This window comes from Xenopus laevis, chromosome 4S (assembly GCF_017654675.1).
Source record: "Xenopus laevis strain J_2021 chromosome 4S, Xenopus_laevis_v10.1, whole genome shotgun sequence".
In the NCBI taxonomy this organism is placed as follows: Eukaryota; Metazoa; Chordata; class Amphibia; order Anura; family Pipidae; genus Xenopus; species Xenopus laevis.
This window is the reverse complement of record NC_054378.1, coordinates 79238440-79266181: the sequence shown is the minus strand read 5'-3', so window position 1 is coordinate 79266181 and position 27742 is coordinate 79238440. Positions and strand designations below refer to the sequence as shown.

Here is a 27742-nt window from a genome sequence, read left to right as displayed (position 1 = left end):
ATCGGTTAAAAAGATAAACACATCAAATGGTGAATTTCTAATTTCAAGCAAACAAGTTGCAGTAAAAATATAAATGAATGTTAAATCATGATGACATTGGCTGCGCTCGCTTTAGAGTGGAGGTGTGGGCAAGAGAATGCTTGGGTCTCTAAAAGGTGCCTAAGCCTCTAAAATGTGTATTCAGGAACTCATATGCACTACTGGCAAGTTAGCTTCCTGACATGTTATATTCCCACATACGCAGTGATTTTAAAGCTGGCCATAGATGTAACAATTACGATCTTTCCTGAAAAATATCTTTCCAAGAACGATTGTTTGATTCAATACACATGTGTAGAGCTGAATCATCAGATATACAGGTAGAAACAATAGAATTATACCTGTATCAAACAATTCAGCACTAACTGTGGCTCCTGTTCAGATGCCTTCAAAGGCAGCCAATCAAAATTTTCCGCTTGAGCCGCTGAAGGAGCCGATCGATATCCAAGTCTTCTGCCGATATCGGTCGTCTCGTCTCCCATCATACAAGCACCGAATATCGTACAAAAATTTGTTTTGTATTATATTATTGGTGCGTCTATGGCCACCTTAACTTTTATAGAGTTGTCTGCTGCAGTCAGTCAATGTGACTGCACATATTGGGTATGAATAAAAAAACATACCTACATCCCTGTATACCAACTATACCCCTATTTATCTCTTAGTTGCTGCATGGAACAGGTCTGTCCAGACTTTCATATAGGACTGCACTATCACTAGTTGATGACACAGTATATTTAGAAAAATAGCCCACAGATGAAGCACATGCCTGTATATACAGCACTGCAAACATTTCAAGCATCTGCTTTGAGTGGATTGCTTTGGTATTGCATTTTAAAAGGAATCCTAGTCTATGCTTTATTTGTATTGCCCCAACAATATGAGTGGGGTTTGGGCAAAGCAGGGTGGTGTTTGAGCAGATTGGGGGCATGGACATTCTGAGGTATGACTTAAAGGGGTGGTTAACCTTCAAACAACTAGTTGGTTTCAGATAGATCACCAGAAATATGACTTTTTCCAATGACTTTCTATTTTCTATATGTGACTGTTTTTCTAATATTGAAGTGTTAAGTTTCATTTTTCACCTTCTAAAGCAGCTCTGGGAAGGGGGGTCGCCGATCCTGTAAACTTTTCTAAATTGATACATTTAGTTGATACATTTCTTATCTTTTCCCTGCTGAGCAGAATTTCTGGGTTTCATTACAGGCAGCTGTTAGAATTGATACAATTGTTGCTAATACTCCAGAGAAGCTTCTGAGAAATGTATTAACTAAATGTTGCAAAATGGTAACAGTTTAGAGTCTGCACCTGAATTACTGAGCTGCCAGACTGAAACACCAGAGACAAGGACATTCAACTTTAAACTTAAATTTTGGAAAAACAGTAAAAAATAAATAATGGAAAGTAATTGGAAAAAGTATTTATTTCTGGGGAACAATCTAAAAACAACTGAATTGAAAAAAGTGTTTGGAAGGTGAACAACCCCTTTAAAACATAAGGTCCATATTACATTCTTAAAACAAAAATACACTAAAGTTAGTTTCAGAAGGGGGGAGTGCCCAGGACTGAACACACACATGTACAGTGTGTAAAGCATAAAACTCTGAATACAAAAGAGCACGTTATGTTGTTCCCAAGCATCATGTTTTGTGCTGTTTGGATAATAGTCACCTTTTAACAAATGTTCCTGTGCAAACCATTAGAAACCCATATGCTGAGAACATTGGTTAAAAATAACTATATTGTGCCACTGTTACATCTCACCCATTTAAATGTTTAACCAACTGTAGAAAGCTTTTTACAATCACTCAGCATGAAAAGAGACACTATCATTGTGTGCTGAAATCTGCCTGGTAGGATTATGAACCCAAAATGAATAATACCACATTAATAAATCCTCCCGGGTCATCTCCAGTAAAGATTCACATTAAATCCATTAGCTGATATGAACAGAGCAGGAGCCTAGCATCTTCCAGCAGACCACAAGCCTACCATATAACAACACAAGCAATTAGAGCAGAGCTAAGAGTCTTTAGCAAATGAAAAACCCCAAAAGTAGAAAATAGCAAAAAAAAAAAAAAAAAAAAAAAAACAACAACAAAAAAAGTTATGTAGGTTAGCAAAACCATTATCTGCATTAATGAAGCATCTGGATCTCACTCTCCAGGTTAAGAGTCTCATGATATCTTATGCCACAGCATACTAAAGGTGGCCATAGACTCAAAGATCTGCTCGTTTGGCGACATTCCCCAATATGCCACTAACGGCATGGCTATATCGGGGGTAATTCGAACGTTTGGCCGAACGATCGAATTACGATGCGCCAAGGGGCTCCGACAGGGTCGGTCGGGTAAGAATCAAACCTTCCCGATCGATATCGTGGCAAGATATCGATCGGGAAGACCCGTCGGAAGCCCCCATACACGGGCAGATAAACTGTCAAATCGGTCCAAACGACCGATATCGGCAGCTTTATCTGCCCGTGTATGGCCACCTTTACCCTGCTGTGCGTACTCTCTGATAGCAGGTCAGCATTGCATGCTTTTATCTATTAATTATCTAAATACATAGTCTGGCTGCCAATACTCTGGGGTCAGCTCAAAGACATTACAAACCTAGTGTTAAAGATTTTTTATGGTTGGAATGGTGCGGACACAGGGTCACGCTTTCTGATTGTACAGTGACTTGTTCAATTTCTCCTCTTACTGTTGCCAGTGTTTAATACAAGTTACTTTGCCTTTTGTCCCAAATTGCTTTCGGATATGTATTTCTAGAACAACGTGGGTCTCCAGAGACATGATCATAGACATAGAACATTGTTCAATAACTAAAGATCCTGCCTGAGATATTAATGGTTTATTAGAGTGCTTCCCCAACCTAACTTATTTTGGTTCTTAATGTAATACCGACACATTCCTATCATAGGAATGTGCCCATATCAAGGTGCTGCAAACCAAATAGTTTCCTCTAAATGGCCCCTCAATGCTGCCCCCAGCCCAGTGAACCTTGGTGCAGCCGACGCTCTGACACTGCTAATGATCTTATGCGTTGTTTCATTGACACTGGGCTGAAGGTGCGGAGTGATCCTTCCATAGGCTGTAGTCCTGTTTTCATTTGTAATTAGCCTATGGAAGGATCACCCCGCCCCCAGCTCAGCATCACTTAAACAACGCAGTGTCAGAGGGTCGGCTTCACCAAGGTTCACAGGGCTGGGGGTGGCTTTGAGAGGCTTTTAGTGGAAACTATTTGGCATGCAGCAGCTCCTAGATATGGACACTTTCCTATGATTTTTATAGGAACGTGTTGGTATCACTTTAAGAACCAAAATAATTAAACTATATTCCAATAATGCCTGAAATAGAAATCTGTGAATAACCACACAAACACAGAAACCTCGCCTTAATACATTTTTTTCTATGAGAGGATTTACTCTGATAAACTGTACAGCTTTAAAAAAAAAAAAGCCTTCATTAACTGGACTAGGTTTTTAATTCTCTCTGTAAAGTGCCTTTATAAGTTATATAAACTTTCACCAACGGCCCTAAGATGAGAGTTTGTATAAACTAAAATGCCACTTATGTAAAAGGCCTAGTCTTGTTTCCATGTTTCCATGTTTCCCAGATCCACTGCACTACAGAATAAATTTAGCAAATTTACATATCATCAACAGTTCTTTCTTTTAAAACTACACTAAACACTGTAAGGGAAAGGCTGCGTCACTAACTATACATAACTTGCCTTTTCAAATAACGGTCATTTCTGTATATGAAAGAGCTTATTGTAGCATGTACACGCCAGCTTTCAAAAAACTGTTTAAAAAAAATGCGGGAAATTCCTCATATTGCAGAAAACAAGTGAATTGTAAATATGGGTATGGGATTCGTTATTTCCTTTTTGTCTGTAATAATAAAACAGTACATTGTACTTAATCCCAACCAAGATACAATTAATCCTTATTAAAAGCAAACCAACATATTGGTTTTATTTAATGTTTAGTTAATTCTTTAGTGAATTTAAAGTATGAAGATCCAAATTATGGAAAGATCAGTTATCCGGAAAATCCTAAATCCTGAGCATTCTGGATAAAAGGTCCCATACCTGTACTTGCAAATTAAATGTAGAATATTGTACCATTTTCAACCTGTTTATAAGCATTCCTGCTCCTGACCATAGCCCTGTCTGTCCTGCAACTGACTACAGCCCTGTCTGTCCTGCTCTTGACCACAGCCCTTTCTGTCCTGCAACTGACCACATCCCTGTCTGTCCTGCTCCTGACCACAGCCCAGTCTGTCCTGCAACTGACTGCCTGCTCCAGTCACATCCCTGTCTGTCCTCCTCCTCGTCACCCCCCATCATTTATGGATTAGCGATTTATGGAAACCTATGGCAGACAGAAAGACACCTGGCTACAGTGCATTTTAACTACACAGTCTGCTCAAAACAAGAAATAAGCACAAGGCATTCCTTTTCATGGCAATGGAACATCAAACAATTAAAAGGATAAATAGTGATTAATAATATACAAAAAAAATATACTTTATCTACAGCATTCAAGAATATGCTACAGCATACCCAAAAATTAAAGAAAATAACTTATGGAGCTAAATTGATAATGCTGGTCTTTATGTTTCCTGGTTGGCAGACAAACAATGCTGCAGGATAGAGTTTCCATTATTATTATATTAAGACGCATACTAGTTAGTGCTGCACAACACAAATAACTGTCATGCCTTCGTAAGTGGGAAAAGACAATCACTCTGTCTTGTTTATAGGAACTAATATCTCTGTGTGGGTCAAATTTAACGCAGTTAATTATTGCAATAAAACAATCCGTTTAGGATGTACTAAATCTTCAGCAAAATATTACTTTGTTAGACTATGTCTCAAGGGTCACACGTCACAACTGGTTTTATATTCTAGCCATAACTCAGTCAATTAACAGGGCTCTTATTATTCCACTGCATTCAATTTATAGGGCAGTATTTCACACAGCAATAGGAGGGAACTTGCCTGAAGCAATCCAGCATGACAAAATCAGGACAGCTCAACTGCATTAAGAACTGTACAGGACAACTGGGCAAATTAAGGCCTAGCACATACCTGTCACTCTCAGCAGGACGAAGGGAAGGCAGGCGAAAACTTGTATTCCGGTCCAGCTTTGATTGACTCTTTGTTCTCTTAATGGAGCCTTTTAAACGTTTACTAAAGAAGCCCTGTAAATAAAAGAGGAGCCAGTGAGATGATTAAATGCAGCAACAGTTTCATACATGGCAGGTTTACGGCATGTCCAACTCATAGCATCTCCAGGCCAACAAATTGTGGTTTAACAGATTGGATGTCCCTGTACAATAATCTTCTTACTGAAACCAGAGATTTGTAATTTGTATTTATTTTATTCTTGAAACTAGAGATCCAAAATGAACTAACAATTGTTCCTTTCACATTACTTTATACTTCTTCGGCTCATTATCTGAACCTATTTAGCCCGGATGAAGGATAATAAAGTTCTTCCTGACAATGAGATGAGATCTGTCATTAACAAAAAATGGTTGCTCGAGTTACACAGCAGGTCCTGGTGCATAACTCTCTTAGACAAAATGCCTGCATTTGGGAACAATCATCTTCAAATGAACATTTTCATTTGTACTACAGGTATGGGACCTGTTATCCAGAATGCTCGGGATAATGGATCTTTCCGTAATTTGGGTCTTCATGCCTTAAGTCTACTATAAATTCATTTAAACATTAAATAAGCCCAATAGGCTGGTTTTGCTGCCAATAAGGATTAATTATATCTTAATTGGGATCAAGTACAAGGTACTGTTTTATTATTACAGAAAAAAAAGGAAATCATTTTTAAAAATTAGGATTATTTGGATAAAATGAAGTCTATGGGAGACAGCCATTCCGTAATTCGGAGCTTTCTGGATATCGGGTTTCCGGATAAGGGATCCTTATACCTGTACTACATCTCGATACAGGTATTGCTATGTAGACTTGATATCTATAGAAATCTCCTATTATTTAATAATAATTGCTACTTTAGTCAAAAATCACACCTGCCAAATTAATTTAAATCTCTCATTATTTTGTGTGGCAGACTCCAAAATGTCTGCATGCATGTGTTCACAAAGAGAATCGACAGATAAAATTTATTTGGGCTGACCAGGTCTTCCAAAACTGAAAAGAAAAATGTGCAACAGCCCCATGCTTACTGTCAGTTCAGGCCTATAGTACAGAAAAGGGCAACTTCTCTGTGGTTTAATGACCTTCATTTACAACCATCTTAGGCCATTAAAAGTTGAATACTATTGCCCCAGAAACCCTAGAACAGACATTTTGCTGACCATGCAGTTGTGCTGATTCAGTATATACTGTAGGCAACATCAACCCTCACTTGTTCAAGGCCTGTAAAAATGTGCCTTTGTGTTTTACACTGAGAGGCCACTTTTAATTGCCATGAGAAAGTCAGCCCACATAACCTGCTCCCAGCTAAGAACAGACTTGGGGGAGAACAATGCACCAATGACAAAGAGATTGTCTTCAGAAAGAATTTCATTATGGTTCCAATGATCCTTAATAGAGGACTGGATACAAACAAATCCCCCCCCCAATGAGGCTGCTACACAACAAAACAACTTTTTAATGGATCAGAGATTTGTTTAAAGGCTGTGTTTGTCAGGAGAAAGAAGTATTTAGTTAATCTTTTTTTTATAATCAAGTACAGGTATGGGACCCATTATCCAAAAAAACTCAGAATTACGGAAAGGCCATCTCCCATAGACTCCATTTTACCCAAATAATCCAATTTTTTCAAAATAATTTTTAAATAGGGAGAAATATAACCTTTGCCTTAGTAAAGGGTCAAACGGGCCATAAAGGATTATGTTTTTCTTTATTATTTATAGAAGCATCACTAGCAGCTTGTTCTTTCTTTTGTTCACTTCCAGTTGATGTGACGTCACATCCGGTCAGCTCGGTGATCACTATGAGGAGCCAGGGATGTGAGGAGCCAGGGAGATCCAAAACCTGCATAAATGTCTCTTTAATATATAACTATATGAATAAATGACATTACGCTGAGAAAGGTTTTACCTCAATATCATATGGAGTGAGTTTTTTTATAATAATCAGACAGCCATAAACTTTAAAGTGGTTGTTCACCTTCAAACACTTTTTAACGTGAAATAAAGACTTTTTTTTAAAATTACTTTCTATTTGTGACCATTTTTCTAATATTGAAGTGTAAAGTTTAATTTTTCACGTTCTAAAGCAGGGGTGTCTAAGCTGCGGCCCAGGATGGATATGAATGTGGCCCAGCTTGAAACACTCGGTTCCCAAGGAAACGTCATGTCGCAAAGGATATAGAACGAGGGGGGACCTCTTCCCATTGCCCAGTTATTAATAATATAATATATTAATAAGTCTATTTAATATCCAGGTGTCCCATATTCCAGTGTATAGCTCCATCTGGTTTTGTAGTTCTTTTCTGTGTATTTTCTTTACTGTTTCTTTAGTTACATACATAGTTACATACATAGTTAAGCCCCAGGGAAGCCAAAAGGTTGGACACCCCTGTTCTAAAGCAGCTCTGGGGGGAGGCGTCGCCAACTCTTCAACTGTCTTAAATTGATACATAAGTTGATACATTTCTTATGTTTGTCCCTGCTGAGCAGAATTGATACAATAGTTGTTAATATTCCACTGTTGAGAAATGTATCAACTGATTGTATCAACTTAATGTAGCAAACTGTAACAGTTCAGAATGCTCCTGGATCACTGAGCTGCCAGACTGAAACATTAGGAACAGGGTCAATGGAAACAGTCCAAATCCAAATATTTGCCTAAAACCTGCCGAGTTCGTTAACAAATCAGTGGCAGAGGTCCATTGAGTCATTAGGAGAAGTTTATCCTTTTTTTTCGGGATAAAAACTTGATTCGTACAAATCAAATACGAATTTGATTAGAATTTTCGGGTTGGAACCATTCGATCGAATATTAGGCATTCAATATTTTTCTTGAATAACGTTCCAGTCGAATTGTTAGTAGATTCGAATTACATTTTTTTTACATGAATTAGAAATTCGACCTTTGATAAATGGGCCTCTAAATGTTAACTTGTTTTTTGGGAAAACGGTAAAAAAATAAAAGCTAGAAAGCAATTGAAAAATGTCTGTTTATAGCGAACAATCTCAAAGCAAGGTGGCTGGAAGGTGAACAGCCCCTGTAAGTCATCCAAAATTTACTTTCAAGGAGGACAGTGTCATTAGAGAACCCATGGTTTAAACTCCTAAAACCAAGGCTCAGTATGGTACAGAGACACCAAATATTGCACTTAGCAAAAGATATTGAAAAAAAGCTGGTTTCTGATGGCAGTCCTGTGAGCAAGTTGTAAATACCTATGAGCAGCTATAACAGAGTTCCAGTGGCCAACTTTAGTGTCTCAATAAATGCAAGCTATTTTAATGAGAATGCGTGTCAATGGATCCATAAAGAAATAAACCCTTAATTGTCAATGCAAATATCCTTTAGGCATCTTTAGAAATCAGAGTCCCTTGTCTTGTGAATGCATAGATCTCTGTATTAAATACAAGGGAAATACAAACCTGGACTGTAATGAAAACTTGGGGACAGGCTAAGTGGTATTTTAAGGCAAATGTCAAAGTGCAGCAAATGCCATTAAGAAGATATTGATTTAAAATGGTGGGAAGTGGAATCAGAGTGAATGTTTCTATATTAATCCTGAGAATACAAAATGGTTAGGACCTTTGGTAGTACATGATAATTGCATCACTTTAGTGCTCTGCAGCTCTACTTATATTCGTGGAACATTTAGGGGCAGATTTATCAAGGGTCGATTTTCGAAGTACAAAAAACTTAGAAATTTGACCATTGAATTGAAAAACTTTGAATTTGAATATTGAATTCGAAGTTTTTTCACCGAATTTGGCAATCCTACGATCGAATAAAAACAATCGAAGGATTTTTATTTGATGTGTAAAGACTTAGAAAAAGTTTGTAGAAGGTCCCCATAGGCTAACATAGCAATTTGGCAAGTTTTTTTAAAGAGACAGTACTTCGATTATCGAATGGTCGAATAGTCAAGCGATTTTTACTTCGAATCTAAGTAAATTCGAAGTCGTAGTATCCTATTCGATGGTCGAAGTATCCAAAAAATTACTTCGAAATTCGAACTTTTTGTACTTCGAAAATTCACTCAAACCTTAGAAAATCTGCCCCATAATGAAAGTAATGTAAAACCAGGTAAAACAAACTCAATTTGTAGCCAATTAGTAATTGAGTGTTCTCCAAACTGATGAACATTGGTGGGAATTCTGATATAATAGCCAGATAAATTTCATAACTGAGATATTAAAGCCCATTTCAGAAGCAGCCTTTTTTAGCACAGAAGGCTAGTCATACTAAATTCAGTCTTAAAGGAATGCAAACATTTTTCTTTGCATATGTATATTCCTGTACTTGTTACACATGGGGACACCATCTGCTGACATTATTTATGATCCTTCCTCTACACAGGCTAAAGAGGAGCTTAGTGTTTTGTTCCTGTGCCCCCTCTAACTGCTCTTTTGGTCACATTTTCACTAGGTCAGCAGCCATGTAAAGAAGCCCTTATATATTAGACAAATAAGTGGCAGTGAATTGTAGAACTACCCATTCATTGGTTTATAACCCTACTCATGGTGTACTGATAGCTTGTGAAGCGGCTGCTGCATCAGGGAGCGCTATATTGTACACATCACCCCGGCTTCTGTGTAACTACCGGTTCCCGAGTACAGAGTCTCAGCAGGGGAAGCGGGCAGCATATGAGGACTTTGGATCCGTGTGCGACGAAGGAGGGACAGTGTATATATTACTGAGTGACAAGAAGCCTGGAGAGAAGGGGGAATAGGTCCGGTATGAGAGAGCAGCAGGATCCTGCTTTTTGTGCCTGGCAGGAGTCAAATGGATTCCACATGTGATCCCTACAGCTTGTGAGCATCAGGGATCTGGCAAGCCTGTATAGCTGGGCGGTGTAGAGGGTGACTCCCAGATGAGCATGGAGAACCCGAGCCAGTGCTTAGTAGATCCTTCAGCTGCCCCGTGTCTTCCAGTGGGATTCTGGCCCAGACCAGGCAATCTGTGGGTTCTGGCAAATTCCAGAGGGGCTGCTATAAGGTGCCATAGAAAGTCACTATTTAGTGGGCTGGTGAGGGCTGATTGGGCCTCTGTGTACCTGAAATGCCAGGGCCTATTTTAATTCTCAGTCCGGACCTGGCCCAGACAGTAACAGCAGCCCGGTGCCCTCTTCCCCTGCTGAGACTCTGTACTCGGGAACTGGTAGTTACACACAAGCCGGGGTGATGTGTACAATATAGCGCTCCCTGATGCAGCAGCCCCTTCACATGCTGTCAGTACACCATGAGAGATAATGGATGGTCGCCATGTCTCCTTTTCTGAACAGGAACGGAAGTGGAGTTTCAGTAAGTTATTTCTTAATAGAGGCTTAGCTATTTTAAAGTTTTTTTTGTCTTGGTGTTTATTTTTTGATGTATACTAACACTTTTTTTTTTTTAAAAATGTTTGCTGTTACTGTTCCTTTAATAATCACTGCTATAATTTATGTATATGCAGAAAAGCTTATTTATTATTTTTGATTATTATTATCAATTTTTTTTTTGGTGTCAGCACTGAACACGTTTGATTTTTAAATGTTGTTGTTAAAGGTATAGTGTCATGTCTATCACTCTTTACTGCTGTACTGTAAGTTGGAGTGATATCACCCCCCTCCCTTTCCCCCCCAGCAGCCAAACAACAGAACAATGGGAGGTAACCAGATAACAGCTGCCTGGTAGATTTAAGAACATCGGTCAATAGTAAAATTCAGGTCCCACTGCGACACATTCAGTTACATTGAGTAGGAGAAACAACAGCCTGCCAGAAACAGTTCCATCCTAAAGTGCTGGCTCTTTCTGAAAGCACATGACCAGGCAAAACCAATATTACAACTAAAAAAAAAACACTTGCTGGTTCAAGAATTAAATTTTATATTGTAGAGTTAATTATTTGCAGTGTAAACAGTGTAATTTAGAAATGAAAACTACATCATAAAAATCATGACAGAATCCCTTTAAGTCTCTATAAAAAGTCAAAATAAAGTTCAGTAGAATCCACAGCTAATGGTGGCCATACACGGGCAGATAAAGCTGCCGATATCGGTCGTTTGGACCGATTTGACAGCTTATCTGCCCGTGTATGGGGGCTTCCGACGGGTCTTCCCGATCGATATCTGGCCACGATATCGATCGGGAAGGTTGGATTTTTACCCGACCGACCCGTCGGAGCCGCTTGGCGCATCGTAATTCGATCGTTCGGCCATACGGCCGAACGTTCGAATTACCCCTGATATAGCCATGCAGTTTAGTGGCATATCGGGGAAAGATCCGCTCGTTTGGCTATGTCGCCAAACGAGCTGATCTCGGAGTCTATGGCCACCTTAAGGTATGAACTGATAAGACTTTAGAAGAAGGTGCTTGCTATCTTGTAATCTATCTATCTAGTTACAAAATCCCTGTCTGTGAACAAACATGGCATTCAATGGCACTTTCAAGAAGTGAACTGAAGCAGCACCAGTGTGGGAAAAATGCACTTTGGTGAGGGTGTTCTGACCACTGATCTTGATGGCACTGTGGTGCTCAAAATGCCACGTGTTCATGCGCTTTAAATGCATGTACTGAACAAATTTTCAATGAACATGAAAAGTGAGAAGCTTAGTGAATCCAGAAGCTCCTTCTGTACACTGCAACACAGAACTATCATTTATATTTTCCCCTTCTAATAGGGAAAGTGCCACTATTACTACCCAGTAAAAATCCCAAGCATTAGTCATCGAAGTTTGCAGATATGTACTCCACAAAAGGTTTGTAAACCCCCTTCCTCCTAGTTCTATTAACCGTTGCTACATCCAGAAAGTAGCTCAGTAATGATTTTCTCTTTTTTTTAATCCCAGAATCTTCCACTCTACCCAAGATTGCTATGGTAAAACAAATGTTTCAGAGAATCATTAAGACATTCTTATTTTCAGTGTAGGTACCACCTTCTTCTTTTAGGCATACTCCTACTACCTTTACAGCTCTAGTTAACTCTAAAAAGGATTGCTTGTTATTTGACATTTGATTTTCTGAAGTTTATTTCATAGTGCACCTAGACAAAAAGGAGATATTCATCAAAAAGAAGAAAAATTTGAAAAATATTTGCTTAGAGCCGGCCTATCACCCAGAAATAAAAAGCTGTATAATAAAAGTCCTTTTAAATTAAATTATATTTTTTTTTATTAAAGCTTTCATAGCTGCTGTAAATGCATTTAAAAATCTCAGCTGTCAAATGTTGCCTGCCCCTCCTCTATGCCTTAGGCATAGAGACGGGGCAGGCAAATACTTTTTACTTTACATTCAGCATTTACTAGATGTCCCTACATTCCCCCCCTCTCTCTTTACCATTTAATTGTGTAAACAGTGCATGGGGATGGACATCAGGTCCCCCATTCTGGCCGATAAATAAGAAGATTTTGAGACGATGCAAGGCTTGCCTTAATAACACGTTTTCCCAAAATGGCTCCTGCCTGCTTGCTATAATTATGAATTCCCAGACAAGATTCAAGTAATTTATATAGTGTAATTAAAGTTTATTTTGCTTGATTAATGTGATAAAATAGGATTCAGAATATTTTTTTTGGGTGACAGGTCCCCTTTAAAGAAAAAAAAATATATTTTAAACTAGCAAATGTATACTTTCTTTTCCTGCCTTCTGAAAAATTGATGGAAGAAGCCAGGGATGTGAGGAGCCAGGGATGTGAGGAGCCAGGGAGATCCAAAACCTGCATAAATGTCTCTTTAATATATAACTATATGAATAAATGACATTACGCTGAGAAAGGTTTTACCTCAATATCATATGGAGTGAGTTTTTTTATAATAATCAGACAGCCATAAACTTTAAAGTGGTTGTTCACCTTCAAACACTTTTTAACGTGAAATAAAGACTTTTTTTTAAAATTACTTTCTATTTGTGACCATTTTTCTAATATTGAAGTGTAAAGTTTAATTTTTCACGTTCTAAAGCAGGGGTGTCTAAGCTGCGGCCCAGGATGGATATGAATGTGGCCCAGCTTGAAACACTCGGTTCCCAAGGAAACGTCATGTCGCAAAGGATATAGAACGAGGGGGGACCTCTTCCCATTGCCCAGTTATTAATAATATAATATATTAATAAGTCTATTTAATATCCAGGTGTCCCATATTCCAGTGTATAGCTCCATCTGGTTTTGTAGTTCTTTTCTGTGTATTTTCTTTACTGTTTCTTTAGTTACATACATAGTTACATACATAGTTAAGCCCCAGGGAAGCCAAAAGGTTGGACACCCCTGTTCTAAAGCAGCTCTGGGGGGAGGCGTCGCCAACTCTTCAACTGTCTTAAATTGATACATAAGTTGATACATTTCTTATGTTTGTCCCTGCTGAGCAGAATTGATACAATAGTTGTTAATATTCCACTGTTGAGAAATGTATCAACTGATTGTATCAACTTAATGTAGCAAACTGTAACAGTTCAGAATGCTCCTGGATCACTGAGCTGCCAGACTGAAACATTAGGAACAGGGTCAATGGAAACAGTCCAAATCCAAATATTTGCCTAAAACCTGCCGAGTTCGTTAACAAATCAGTGGCAGAGGTCCATTGAGTCATTAGGAGAAGTTTATCCTTTTTTTTCGGGATAAAAACTTGATTCGTACAAATCAAATACGAATTTGATTAGAATTTTCGGGTTGGAACCATTCGATCGAATATTAGGCATTCAATATTTTTCTTGAATAACGTTCCAGTCGAATTGTTAGTAGATTCGAATTACATTTTTTTTACATGAATTAGAAATTCGACCTTTGATAAATGGGCCTCTAAATGTTAACTTGTTTTTTGGGGAAAACGGTAAAAAAAATAAAAGCTAGAAAGCAATTGAAAAATGTCTGTTTATAGCGAACAATCTCAAAGCAAGGTGGCTGGAAGGTGAACAGCCCCTGTAAGTCATCCAAAATTTACTTTCAAGGAGGACAGTGTCATTAGAGAACCCATGGTTTAAACTCCTAAAACCAAGGCTCAGTATGGTACAGAGACACCAAATATTGCACTTAGCAAAAGATATTGAAAAAAAAGCTGGTTTCTGATGGCAGTCCTGTGAGCAAGTTGTAATACCTATGAGCAGCTATAACAGAGTTCCAGTGGCCAACTTTAGTGTCTCAATAAATGCAAGCTATTTTAATGAGAATGCGTGTCAATGGATCCATAAAGAAATAAACCCTTAATTGTCAATGCAAATATCCTTTAGGCATCTTTAGAAATCAGAGTCCCTTGTCTTGTGAATGCATAGATCTCTGTATTAAATACAAGGGAAATACAAACCTGGACTGTAATGAAAACTTGGGGACAGGCTAAGTGGTATTTTAAGGCAAATGTCAAAGTGCAGCAAATGCCATTAAGAAGATATTGATTTAAAATGGTGGGAAGTGGAATCAGAGTGAATGTTTCTATATTAATCCTGAGAATACAAAATGGTTAGGACCTTTGGTAGTACATGATAATTGCATCACTTTAGTGCTCTGCAGCTCTACTTATATTCGTGGAACATTTAGGGGCAGATTTATCAAGGGTCGATTTTCGAAGTACAAAAAACTTAGAAATTTGACCATTGAATTGAAAAACTTTGAATTTGAATATTGAATTCGAAGTTTTTTCACCGAATTTGGCAATCCTACGATCGAATAAAAACAATCGAAGGATTTTTATTTGATGTGTAAAGACTTAGAAAAAGTTTGTAGAAGGTCCCCATAGGCTAACATAGCAATTTGGCAAGTTTTTTTAAAGAGACAGTACTTCGATTATCGAATGGTCGAATAGTCAAGCGATTTTTACTTCGAATCTAAGTAAATTCGAAGTCGTAGTATCCTATTCGATGGTCGAAGTATCCAAAAAATTACTTCGAAATTCGAACTTTTTGTACTTCGAAAATTCACTCAAACCTTAGAAAATCTGCCCCATAATGAAAGTAATGTAAAACCAGGTAAAACAAACTCAATTTGTAGCCAATTAGTAATTGAGTGTTCTCCAAACTGATGAACATTGGTGGGGAATTCTGATATAATAGCCAGATAAATTTCATAACTGAGATATTAAAGCCCATTTCAGAAGCAGCCTTTTTTAGCACAGAAGGCTAGTCATACTAAATTCAGTCTTAAAGGAATGCAAACATTTTTCTTTGCATATGTATATTCCTGTACTTGTTACACATGGGGACACCATCTGCTGACATTATTTATGATCCTTCCTCTACACAGGCTAAAGAGGAGCTTAGTGTTTTGTTCCTGTGCCCCCTCTAACTGCTCTTTTGGTCACATTTTCACTAGGTCAGCAGCCATGTAAAGAAGCCCTTATATATTAGACAAATAAGTGGCAGTGAATTGTAGAACTACCCATTCATTGGTTTATAACCCTACTCATGGTGTACTGATAGCTTGTGAAGCGGCTGCTGCATCAGGGAGCGCTATATTGTACACATCACCCCGGCTTCTGTGTAACTACCGGTTCCCGAGTACAGAGTCTCAGCAGGGGAAGCGGGCAGCATATGAGGACTTTGGATCCGTGTGCGACGAAGGAGGGACAGTGTATATATTACTGAGTGACAAGAAGCCTGGAGAGAAGGGGGAATAGGTCCGGTATGAGAGAGCAGCAGGATCCTGCTTTTTGTGCCTGGCAGGAGTCAAATGGATTCCACATGTGATCCCTACAGCTTGTGAGCATCAGGGATCTGGCAAGCCTGTATAGCTGGGCGGTGTAGAGGGTGACTCCCAGATGAGCATGGAGAACCCGAGCCAGTGCTTAGTAGATCCTTCAGCTGCCCCGTGTCTTCCAGTGGGATTCTGGCCCAGACCAGGCAATCTGTGGGTTCTGGCAAATTCCAGAGGGGCTGCTATAAGGTGCCATAGAAAGTCACTATTTAGTGGGCTGGTGAGGGCTGATTGGGCCTCTGTGTACCTGAAATGCCAGGGCCTATTTTAATTCTCAGTCCGGACCTGGCCCAGACAGTAACAGCAGCCCGGTGCCCTCTTCCCCTGCTGAGACTCTGTACTCGGGAACTGGTAGTTACACACAAGCCGGGGTGATGTGTACAATATAGCGCTCCCTGATGCAGCAGCCCCTTCACATGCTGTCAGTACACCATGAGAGATAATGGATGGTCGCCATGTCTCCTTTTCTGAACAGGAACGGAAGTGGAGTTTCAGTAAGTTATTTCTTAATAGAGGCTTAGCTATTTTAAAGTTTTTTTTGTCTTGGTGTTTATTTTTTGATGTATACTAACACTTTTTTTTTTTTAAAAATGTTTGCTGTTACTGTTCCTTTAATAATCACTGCTATAATTTATGTATATGCAGAAAAGCTTATTTATTATTTTTGATTATTATTATCAATTTTTTTTTTGGTGTCAGCACTGAACACGTTTGATTTTTAAATGTTGTTGTTAAAGGTATAGTGTCATGTCTATCACTCTTTACTGCTGTACTGTAAGTTGGAGTGATATCACCCCCCCTCCCTTTCCCCCCCAGCAGCCAAACAACAGAACAATGGGAGGTAACCAGATAACAGCTGCCTGGTAGATTTAAGAACATCGGTCAATAGTAAAATTCAGGTCCCACTGCGACACATTCAGTTACATTGAGTAGGAGAAACAACAGCCTGCCAGAAACAGTTCCATCCTAAAGTGCTGGCTCTTTCTGAAAGCACATGACCAGGCAAAACCAATATTACAACTAAAAAAAAACACTTGCTGGTTCAAGAATTAAATTTTATATTGTAGAGTTAATTATTTGCAGTGTAAACAGTGTAATTTAGAAATGAAAACTACATCATAAAAATCATGACAGAATCCCTTTAAGTCTCTATAAAAAGTCAAAATAAAGTTCAGTAGAATCCACAGCTAATGGTGGCCATACACGGGCAGATAAAGCTGCCGATATCGGTCGTTTGGACCGATTTGACAGCTTATCTGCCCGTGTATGGGGGCTTCCGACGGGTCTTCCCGATCGATATCTGGCCACGATATCGATCGGGAAGGTTGGATTTTTACCCGACCGACCCGTCGGAGCCGCTTGGCGCATCGTAATTCGATCGTTCGGCCATACGGCCGAACGTTCGAATTACCCCTGATATAGCCATGCAGTTTAGTGGCATATCGGGGAAAGATCCGCTCGTTTGGCTATGTCGCCAAACGAGCTGATCTCGGAGTCTATGGCCACCTTAAGGTATGAACTGATAAGACTTTAGAAGAAGGTGCTTGCTATCTTGTAATCTATCTATCTAGTTACAAAATCCCTGTCTGTGAACAAACATGGCATTCAATGGCACTTTCAAGAAGTGAACTGAAGCAGCACCAGTGTGGGAAAAATGCACTTTGGTGAGGGTGTTCTGACCACTGATCTTGATGGCACTGTGGTGCTCAAAATGCCACGTGTTCATGCGCTTTAAATGCATGTACTGAACAAATTTTCAATGAACATGAAAAGTGAGAAGCTTAGTGAATCCAGAAGCTCCTTCTGTACACTGCAACACAGAACTATCATTTATATTTTCCCCTTCTAATAGGGAAAGTGCCACTATTACTACCCAGTAAAAATCCCAAGCATTAGTCATCGAAGTTTGCAGATATGTACTCCACAAAAGGTTTGTAAACCCCCTTCCTCCTAGTTCTATTAACCGTTGCTACATCCAGAAAGTAGCTCAGTAATGATTTTCTCTTTTTTTTAATCCCAGAATCTTCCACTCTACCCAAGATTGCTATGGTAAAACAAATGTTTCAGAGAATCATTAAGACATTCTTATTTTCAGTGTAGGTACCACCTTCTTCTTTTAGGCATACTCCTACTACCTTTACAGCTCTAGTTAACTCTAAAAAGGATTGCTTGTTATTTGACATTTGATTTTCTGAAGTTTATTTCATAGTGCACCTAGACAAAAAGGAGATATTCATCAAAAAGAAGAAAAATTTGAAAAATATTTGCTTAGAGCCGGCCTATCACCCAGAAATAAAAAGCTGTATAATAAAAGTCCTTTTAAATTAAATTATATTTTTTTTTATTAAAGCTTTCATAGCTGCTGTAAATGCATTTAAAAATCTCAGCTGTCAAATGTTGCCTGCCCCTCCTCTATGCCTTAGGCATAGAGACGGGGCAGGCAAATACTTTTTACTTTACATTCAGCATTTACTAGATGTCCCTACATTCCCCCCCTCTCTCTTTACCATTTAATTGTGTAAACAGTGCATGGGGATGGACATCAGGTCCCCCATTCTGGCCGATAAATAAGAAGATTTTGAGACGATGCAAGGCTTGCCTTAATAACACGTTTTCCCAAAATGGCTCCTGCCTGCTTGCTATAATTATGAATTCCCAGACAAGATTCAAGTAATTTATATAGTGTAATTAAAGTTTATTTTGCTTGATTAATGTGATAAAATAGGATTCAGAATATTTTTTTTGGGTGACAGGTCCCCTTTAAAGAAAAAAAAATATATTTTAAACTAGCAAATGTATACTTTCTTTTCCTGCCTTCTGAAAAATTGATGGAAGAATACGTACAATTGTGCAGAATCTGACCTTTAGTAGTTACAACCAATAGACAGCTATAGCCTACAAGCAAAGTACCCATGATCCTGCTCTGCAAGCTGCTGTTACTGAATAAGAGAGGAGCACAGGCAGCTGGAAGCTCTCAGCGTGTTTATTCTGACCTTCAGTTTTGCTGACTGTGTTGGCTTTTGTTACACTTAAAAGTACTAGAGAAGCTAAAAGGGAGACATTATTCCCTTACATCCAATTACCCTCTGCTAAACAAAAGAATGCCTTTGCTCTGCAGGTATAAACACAAATAAAAGCAAAACATTTTTTTTTTTTTTTTTAAATGGCACAAATAATGTAGTGAACAAATATCACAATGCTATGACTGTTCATCAAAAGGGCCTGTGGCCATAGATATGGACCAAAGACATTAATTTAGGGGGTTATTTGTCAAAGTCTGAATTTATCTCAACATGTTCTGCCAAAAACTCAGATTACATCCGCACAAGTTTTTTTTCCGCTTATTAGATTTTCCAGAAAATGTGGTTTGCTGCAAATAAATCTGAATACAGAAAAATTTGTGATTTTTTTTAAAAGTCTGGTTTTATACTACAAAATCATAAATTTTTCGGGATTTTTGCATTTGGAGTATAGTAAATAACCCCCTTTGTGTCTTGGTTCTTTTTAAACAGGTTAGTTAGAACAAATTAAATAATTTTATTGAACTAGCATGCATGTTTTTACTACTATAAAAACCTTACTAAAGTTATTCCCACCTCTTCAATTTTCTTGAAGAGTGTGGAAATAATACATTATGTTTGATGAGCACCAAGACACATGCTTCAATGCAGATGAATTATTTGGCAACGGTTTATGAAACAACGGCAGCAGAGTTTTTTTCTGAATCAGAGAACATTTTCAAATGCTGGAAGAAAATAAGATATAGTTTTATAAACAGTGATGTAGATTAATAAGCCAAAATGCCACCTAAACTCAGGTGCCATCATCCGCTTATTAGATTTTCCAGAAAATGTGGTTTGCTGCAAATAAATCTGAATACAGAAAAATTTGTGATTTTTTTTAAAAGTCTGGTTTTATACTACAAAATCATACATTTTTCGGGATTTTTGCATTTGGAGTATAGTAAATAACCCCCTTTGTGTCTTGGTTCTTTTTAAACAGGTTAGTTAGAACAAATTAAATAATTTTATTGAACTAGCATGCATGTTTTTACTACTATAAAAACCTTACTAAAGTTATTCCCACCTCTTCAATTTTCTTGAAGAGTGTGGAAATAATACATTATGTTTGATGAGCACCAAGACACATGCTTCAATGCAGATGAATTATTTGGCAACGGTTTATGAAACAACGGCAGCAGAGTTTTTTTCTGAATCAGAGAACATTTTCAAATGCTGGAAGAAAATAAGATATAGTTTTATAAACAGTGATGTAGATTAATAAGCCAAAATGCCACCTAAACTCAGGTGCCATCATCCGCTTATTAGATTTTCCAGAAAATGTGGTTTGCTGCAAATAAATCTGAATACAGAAAAATTTGTGATTTTTTTTAAAAGTCTGGTTTTATACTACAAAATCATACATTTTTCGGGATTTTTGCATTTGGAGTATAGTAAATAACCCCCTTTGTGTCTTGGTTCTTTTTAAACAGGTTAGTTAGAACAAATTAAATAATTTTATTGAACTAGCATGCATGTTTTTACTACTATAAAAACCTTACTAAAGTTATTCCCACCTCTTCAATTTTCTTGAAGAGTGTGGAAATAATACATTATGTTTGATGAACACCAAGACACATGCTTCAATGCAGATGAATTATTTGGCAACGGTTTATGAAACAACGGCAGCAGAGTTTTTTTCTGAATCAGAGAACATTTTCAAATGCTGGAAGAAAATAAGATATAGTTTTATAAACAGTGATGTAGATTAATAAGCCAAAATGCCACCTAAACTCAGGTGCCATCACTGCCATTATCTTTATCATTAAAAAAAGTGAAAACCAAAGACATGGAAATAAGAATGTGATTTTCTAAAAAACCTAAACAATGGTTAATTTGTAAATTAAAATAATTATGATTCCCTCTGGCCTACATTTTTGTAATTAAATATACTTGTTCCAGAAAGAGGGAGAACCTGCCCTACAGGAAGTGTGAGCAGAAAGAAACTTACTGAGACTTTAAAGGGAGAGGTATTTGTAGGATCCATAGGGTTGGTTTTGTCTGACGTGCTAGTCCCTGAGATACTCCTCCTTCGGGGTGACCTCTCAGCTGGGACCTCTAAAAAAAAAAAAAACAAAGAAAAACTGAGCACAAGCAGCTTTTCGCTTATTGTCCGACATAATATTATTCAATGGAACACATAACTTGTTTTATCTCAGCAAAAAACAGAAAAAGATTATCAATGAGCTTAATAAGTAAAGAAGGTTAATCATGTGCAAACACAAGTTGGACAGGTGGAATGTTACTCTTGAACCACTATGCTGATCCTTCTAAAAGTAAGGGTTAAGATTATAATCATGTCCCCCAACCTGTGGCCTTTTCCTATATTGAGTCCCAGCACCTTGTGGCAACTGAAGTTTGTTAGCGGACTGCTAGGAGCTGAAATTGAGAAATAGTTGTAGTGCAGTTGATTATTTTTAAGTTACGTATATACAACCATCCTATAAGGTTGATGAGGAATCAATCACAATCCCATCTCTTATTGCATTTTCATAAGTGTGTAGAGAATAGCAGTTATAGATATGAGGTTCTGTAGGTTAAATATGTACTGTAAATTGCTGTAAAGGAAAATGGCCTTTTAGAGAATGTTAATATAAGGCTTGTTTATATTTTGTAGTGCAATTTAAGCCAACAGCATAAGCTGAACTACTCAACAAATGATGGAGCTGCCAAGCTGATCTCACCAAAACACAAAGAGCATTTGCTTATACAAATTGAATACATGGCAAACAAAAATATTACACAATGTACCTTTATCGCATGTGCTACCCATTTCCACTCCAAAGTTTGGACTGGGTAAAATCCAACTTCTAAGATGTAATAGGGAATTCCCCACATGAAACAAGAGTTACATCCTATGGAGTTCTGGGCAGTGTCTTGGAGATTACAGAAGTGATTACAGAGACTGTACAGGCTGTCATATTCCACGCTCTCACAAAACTGGCGCAGTAGAAGCAAACAATCCTGGCCTTTTGGCCCAAGGGATCTGTGCTACTTCCAATTGAGAAAGACTGGATCTGATCGTGCTTCTCCCCCTCCCTTGCCAATGTGCATAGAGTAAGAAGATAAACACAAGACTGCAGCTATTCAATCAATCGCTCTGACTGCACATCCTCATTAGTTATCATCAAGCTATTAAGAGATGCCGAACCACTCGAGAGCTTTAGTGAAAGTGTTATTAAGGCACCCCCAATCTATGGAAACAATACTTGCTTATCGAAATGTACTGCCAGTCTGTGCCAAAAAAAAGTGGCCTTTTAAAAAAAAAAGTGAAAATTTTCTCTTTATACTGAAATCAACACATTCAGAGGTTTTAAAAGAGCACCAGTGAGCTTATTCGCACAAATACTGAGAGGGGTGCTCACTAGTTAGATGGGAATAAACTGCTTTACAGGGAAAGACACAATACTTCAGGGGCAATGCACATGATGCCAAATCCGACTAGAAAAGGGGAAAAATGGTGAAAAGTTCAGGGTGAAATATTAAATTGAAACAGAATGATGAACCACAGCATAAAAGTGCTAGGATAAGGATAATCAAAATAAGAAAGTTGGGTTGGAGAAACACTATATCAATGCAGCAAATTTTCACTTAGCTTGCACTCGCTTGTTTCTTTGATTTCCAGCTCTCCTAAGCACAGTCCGGAGATTAAATGCAGCTTCATCAGCATACAGTATGCTTCAACTTATTACCTAACACAGGAAGAACGCTAACAATGCAAGATACATGTGCAGAGTTCATAACGGTAAAACTAAAGAGTTAAAGGAAGAATCCAATTTCAGCACTTGGGTGGAGGGGAGAGAAGATCTATGATAATGAATTCCTCTTACAAGAGGACGAACGCAGTTCCAGCTAAATAAGCGAAGTTCTCGTTTCCCCCGAATATCCAGCAATCGTTACCCCTTCTACAGAAAGTCATCCCACTCAGCAGAATGAGGAAAGCTTGGTACATCAGCACACTAATGCTCAGGTGCCATGCATTCGAACATGGTGTTCTGTGCACAGCTTTTGTAGCCTGATGGAAGAAAGTAGCCAGAGTTGCAGCTTGCAGGAAATCTGTCGCATCCTCACAGGCTTCAGGATTCATTTGGTGTTAATTGCTACAGTTGCTTTTGTGAATGTGGTTTGAACATTTCCCACCCCCTCCAAACATGGAAGAAAGTTGCTGGGTTGTCGAGAGAGAGATACCGGTCTGCCCAGTCTAGTAAGCAATGAATGCAGCTTTTGCCTTTCCAAACTGAGCTAGCCGGCTCCCCATCTACCCCCACCCAACATGCTATACTCTTCTGTTCCACTATCACCTGCTGCAAAAATCAATGCTATCTTCCTATGCTCATCAGTTTCCATTTCGTAGCATATCTGCAGTCCTAGGGATGAATTACGGATGAATACATGAATAATGTGAATTAAAATATAAACCGTTTGTTTTAACCCTTGATATTAAAAATAAAAATGTTTGTTCCTCAAGAAAAGTATCACTTCTTGATTTTAAAATAAAAACGCTTGTATTCACCCATAGCCAACTCCCTCCTCCTAAGTCACATCACGACAGAGAATCTTATTCAAAGCCCAAGCAATATGAGTCAGCAAAAGGCAGAGGATATGCAGAGAATAGCCCCATGATATGCTTGGAATACTGAAGACAGGGCTCTGAGAATACACACGATTATTCTTGCTTATTTACTCTAATGCAGCACTTCAGGTTTGGTTGGTGGCTGGATAATTAGCCAACTCTGCTCTCAAACATTACTGAGTAAACATATACATTTGCTGTTTTAACATTGAAGCTGACATATTTCTAGGAAATACACTCTTTAACTTCCAATGTAGTCTACAAAACACACAGTTTAATTGGGTTCAGTAAATATTAAAGGGATGGCTCACCATTAAGTTAACTAGTATTAGTATGTTATAGAATTGCCAATTCCAATCAACTTTTAAATTGGTTTCATTATTTATTTTGTACAGTTTTTTTTATTTACTTGCCTTCTTCTTCCGACTCTTTCCAGCTTTCAAATAGGGGGCCACTGATCCAATCTAAAATTAATGCTCCGTAAGGCTACAAATGTATTGTTATTGCTACTTTTAATTACTACTATTGATTACTCATCTTTATATTCAGGGCCTATTCCAGTTTCATATTCAAATCAATGCATGATTGTTAGGTTAATTAGGACCATAGCAACCAGATTGCTGAAATTGCAAAGTGGAGAGCTGCTGAATAAAAAACTAAATAACTCAAACACCACAAATAATAAAAAATGAAAACCAATTGCAAATTGTCTCAGAATATCATCCTCTACACCATGCTAAAAGTTAACTAAAGGTGCACACACCTTTAACTGTGCTAGATAGTATAAGCAGACAGGTTCAGATTATTCACTGCAAGAATGTACCATCCCGGAACAACTGTGAAAGTGATGCTTTCCCTTTAACCCTTTTCATCACGACAGGGCTACCTTCTGTGATGTCACTGGTGGAAAAATTCATCCACCCTTTGGGTTGTAAAGGGGTGGATTAGGGTCAGGGTTGCTGAATGCTAAACCAAATGGACCGATAAAGTGGAATATGCTGTAGAGAAACCACAGAATCACTTTGGGACTTGAAGATAAAAATAAAATGAAAAGACAATTTATGAAGTGCATATTACATTTTCCTCATGTAATTATCATGTTCTTCCCACAATGCACTACAACTTTTCCCCCTTCTGCAACAATAATATACAAATATGGATGAAATATTTGGATAATTGAGCACAAGTTGCTGCAGTCATTCTGCACATTCTGTTTTAAATGCCGTTACCATCTAATTCATGCTAGGGGAACTCTGAAATCACTGCCAGGTCTAGGCTGAAGTTACTTCCAGGGTTTACTAGCATCAACTCTATAATTCGCCACTGGACACTATACAGATAAAATGATGCTCTGCCTAAGTTGCTGTTAAGATGTATGGGCACCTAGTACTGTACCTATTACAGACAAGCACCAGTGCAGGCTCAGTTGTACATTTTAACTAGTGATTTGCAGTAGCGTTTGTTGCATGTGGTTGTAAATAAGCCCTATAACGTGACTGATTTTGATTTGTCATTTCTACTAAAACCATTTTTTATCCCCTTTATTATAAACCTGCTTGCTACAGTTATTTTATACTTTTAGCTGGTCCTTAGAGATACAATAGGAAAAATCACTAACTAGATAGATATACTGCACCAAGAAATGTTTTTCTCATTTGGAAGAAAGGTATTGGGCAGCATCATGTCAGCAGAGATGTAACTGAAATATTACTACTCAGGCGGTACCTTTATCGGCTTGCTAAACTAGTTATACTGAAAGCCTGCTCCTAGGGAAAGCACTTAGATAAGATGCCTGCAAACCAGAAGTGAGATACCTTGAAAGCATGCAATTCAACTTGCGTGATAAGCCAATAAAATAATTATCTAGACTGTATGTCGTGTCAAATACACTAAAGAGCAAGCCATCCCACTCCATCGATATCAAAAAGAGGAGTCGATGGCGGAGCTCTCCTCACTCCTTCCTCTCTCCCACGTCTTCCGCAGCTATCGCGGGATCCCGGCAACACTCAACCGAGCACTCCTATACATCCAACCAAAAATCCGCTAGCAGCGCAGGGAGATGTATCCACGGGAGACGGTAGGAATAATATCAATATCTGGCTTTATTTAAACATACATTGTGGTATAATAGTAGTGGGAGTGCCAAAAACTAACGCGTTTCGTGCCCCCCACACTGGGCACTTCTTCAGAGTTCCTGTGGGGCACGAAACGCGTTAGTTTTTGGCACTCCCACTACTATTATTCCACAATGTATGTTTAAATAAAGCCAGATATTGATATTATTCCTACCGTCTCCCGTGGATACGTCTCCCTGCGCTTCTAGCGCATCCCACTCCATCATTGTCTTTTCCATACAGAGAATCATTGTGGCTACAAATACGTGTCTTTACTTCTCTACACTTTGTAGTCCATGTAACATGCCCCAAAGGAAACCATGAAATCTACTTCAACGTTATGAAAATATTGATTGCATTAAAATGTTTCACGGGTGTGAGATAAAGAAGAAAAGATTTTTCTAACTAACCTTGAATTACCTATCTTGTAGGATATGGCAGGCTCATTATTTGTCGGTTTTGTCCACTACGTGGCCAAGCTGGATGCAGAGCAGTCAAAAGAATGATAAAATAGCATTCTTTTGACTTCATTGTGCATGCTATAAGGGAAGGCACTGTCCACATTACCAGGAGGCAGCAGAAATAACAATTTTGACTCAAACAGATATCTATTTCACGCATACCTGCCACTCACTGCCTTTGTAAAATAAGACCATTCCAAACACCTTCCCATCTCTTATAAAAACAAGTTCCTACCATTGATGCACAATATTTTAACCCCTGCCCATATCTGTGCATTGTGACAACCAAAAATGAACTTAAATCGTCCCAGCGTTGCATTTGGGGTGCCCAGTTATTTTCCATAGAGTATGCACCAATCCTTGCCCTGCTTCTAGGACAGCCAATCACAAACACAGTACTTTAGTACACACAGACAGCCGACTGGTCAACCAATATCAATGTGAATTTCACCTCTGGAGGAAGGTGACTTCCAGGCTTCCCAATTACCTACCACAAAAGGGATGGGGGATCACTTTAAACAGGGCCAACAGGAAGCCTGTGGGCCAGGTGTGGCCCTCCAAAGGATTTTTCTAGCCTTCAGAATGCATATGATGTCCATACAAGTCTTTGAATTATTTAACCAATTTTAAATAAATCATCCCAGAGTCCATGGAATATTGGATACTTAGCCCTCAAAACTGAATATTTGGGCAGTAATGAATGAAGCAAATGCCTGAGATGTCCATAAATAAATGTATACAAGTTTTCTTTAAGTGCCCATATCCATTTCGAACGCCTTTGCAATATTTTCATCTATCTGTTTAAAAGAAAATGAAAACACAGGGTAGAACAGAACACCTCATGAATATTTAATAAGATAATCATATTTTCCAAGCAATTCTTTCTTTAGAAAGAAAAGCATTACAAATATTACTTGTGTTTTCCATAGCAATCAAACATGACGGTGCATACATGCCATTTACACGGCTCTTCAGGGATTAGGGTCATTGCAACATACTCATCAGCAGTTACGGTAATGAATCTAGGTGACTAAATACCTGTCTGAATTTCTTAAATGATGGTTACAGAAAATATTCACCTTTAAATAAGTGGAAATAACAGTTAGATATCTAGGCTTGGGTGAATTTGACCCGTTTCGTCAAAAATTTGCCGGCGGTAAAATGACGCAGACTATGGGCGCCAATTTTGATGAGCTATGATTTTTTTTTTACGCGCGTCATTTAAAGACCTTATAATATAAATCTGGTTCACGGCATAAGGATAAAACTATGGAGTGATACAAAGGCAAAAGTCATTAAAGGCTAAGTAGCAAAGAAATATTGTGTGCTGTTCACATGACAATAGGAACCTGGGACCCCAGCTGCTGATTTCTCGTACTTGATGTGCTAATCATTAGTAATAATAGAAATACACATTAGTTCTTGCTGGTCGCTAGCAAAAACCCTCCAGGCGTGACAACACAGATGACAATTTCCTGGTAGAAACACAATTGGGGGTACTTATCACAAGATCCTAATCTGCACCTGTAATTGTTTTAAATTAACAATCTTATCTGAATATCTCTGACAATTTGCAGTCTCATTTACATAGATTTGTTTCCTAGATTGTGGACTATTTAAATTGGGCATTTGATTAATACAGATCTGAAGGCTTACTTGAT

General features: G+C 38.3%; 1 protein-coding gene across 9 annotated transcripts in view; it reads right to left on the bottom strand.

The window, feature by feature from the left end:
* The window catches only part of rasal2.S (RAS protein activator like 2 S homeolog), a 152374-nt gene that overhangs the window by 26208 nt on the left and 98424 nt on the right, over nt 1-27742 (bottom strand). For 8 of the 9 annotated variants that reach the window (XM_018260952.2, XM_018260953.2, XM_041561504.1 and 5 more), the window contains 2 exons: nt 20885-20991; nt 5140-5252 (listed from right to left, as the gene is read on the bottom strand). In XM_018260952.2, coding sequence (XP_018116441.1) covers nt 5140-5252; nt 20885-20991 — 220 coding nt within the window. Of the gene's footprint in view, nt 1-5139; nt 5253-20884; nt 20992-21684; nt 23198-27742 lie in introns of those variants that run through there. The other variant, XM_018260956.2, reaches the window with a different exon arrangement.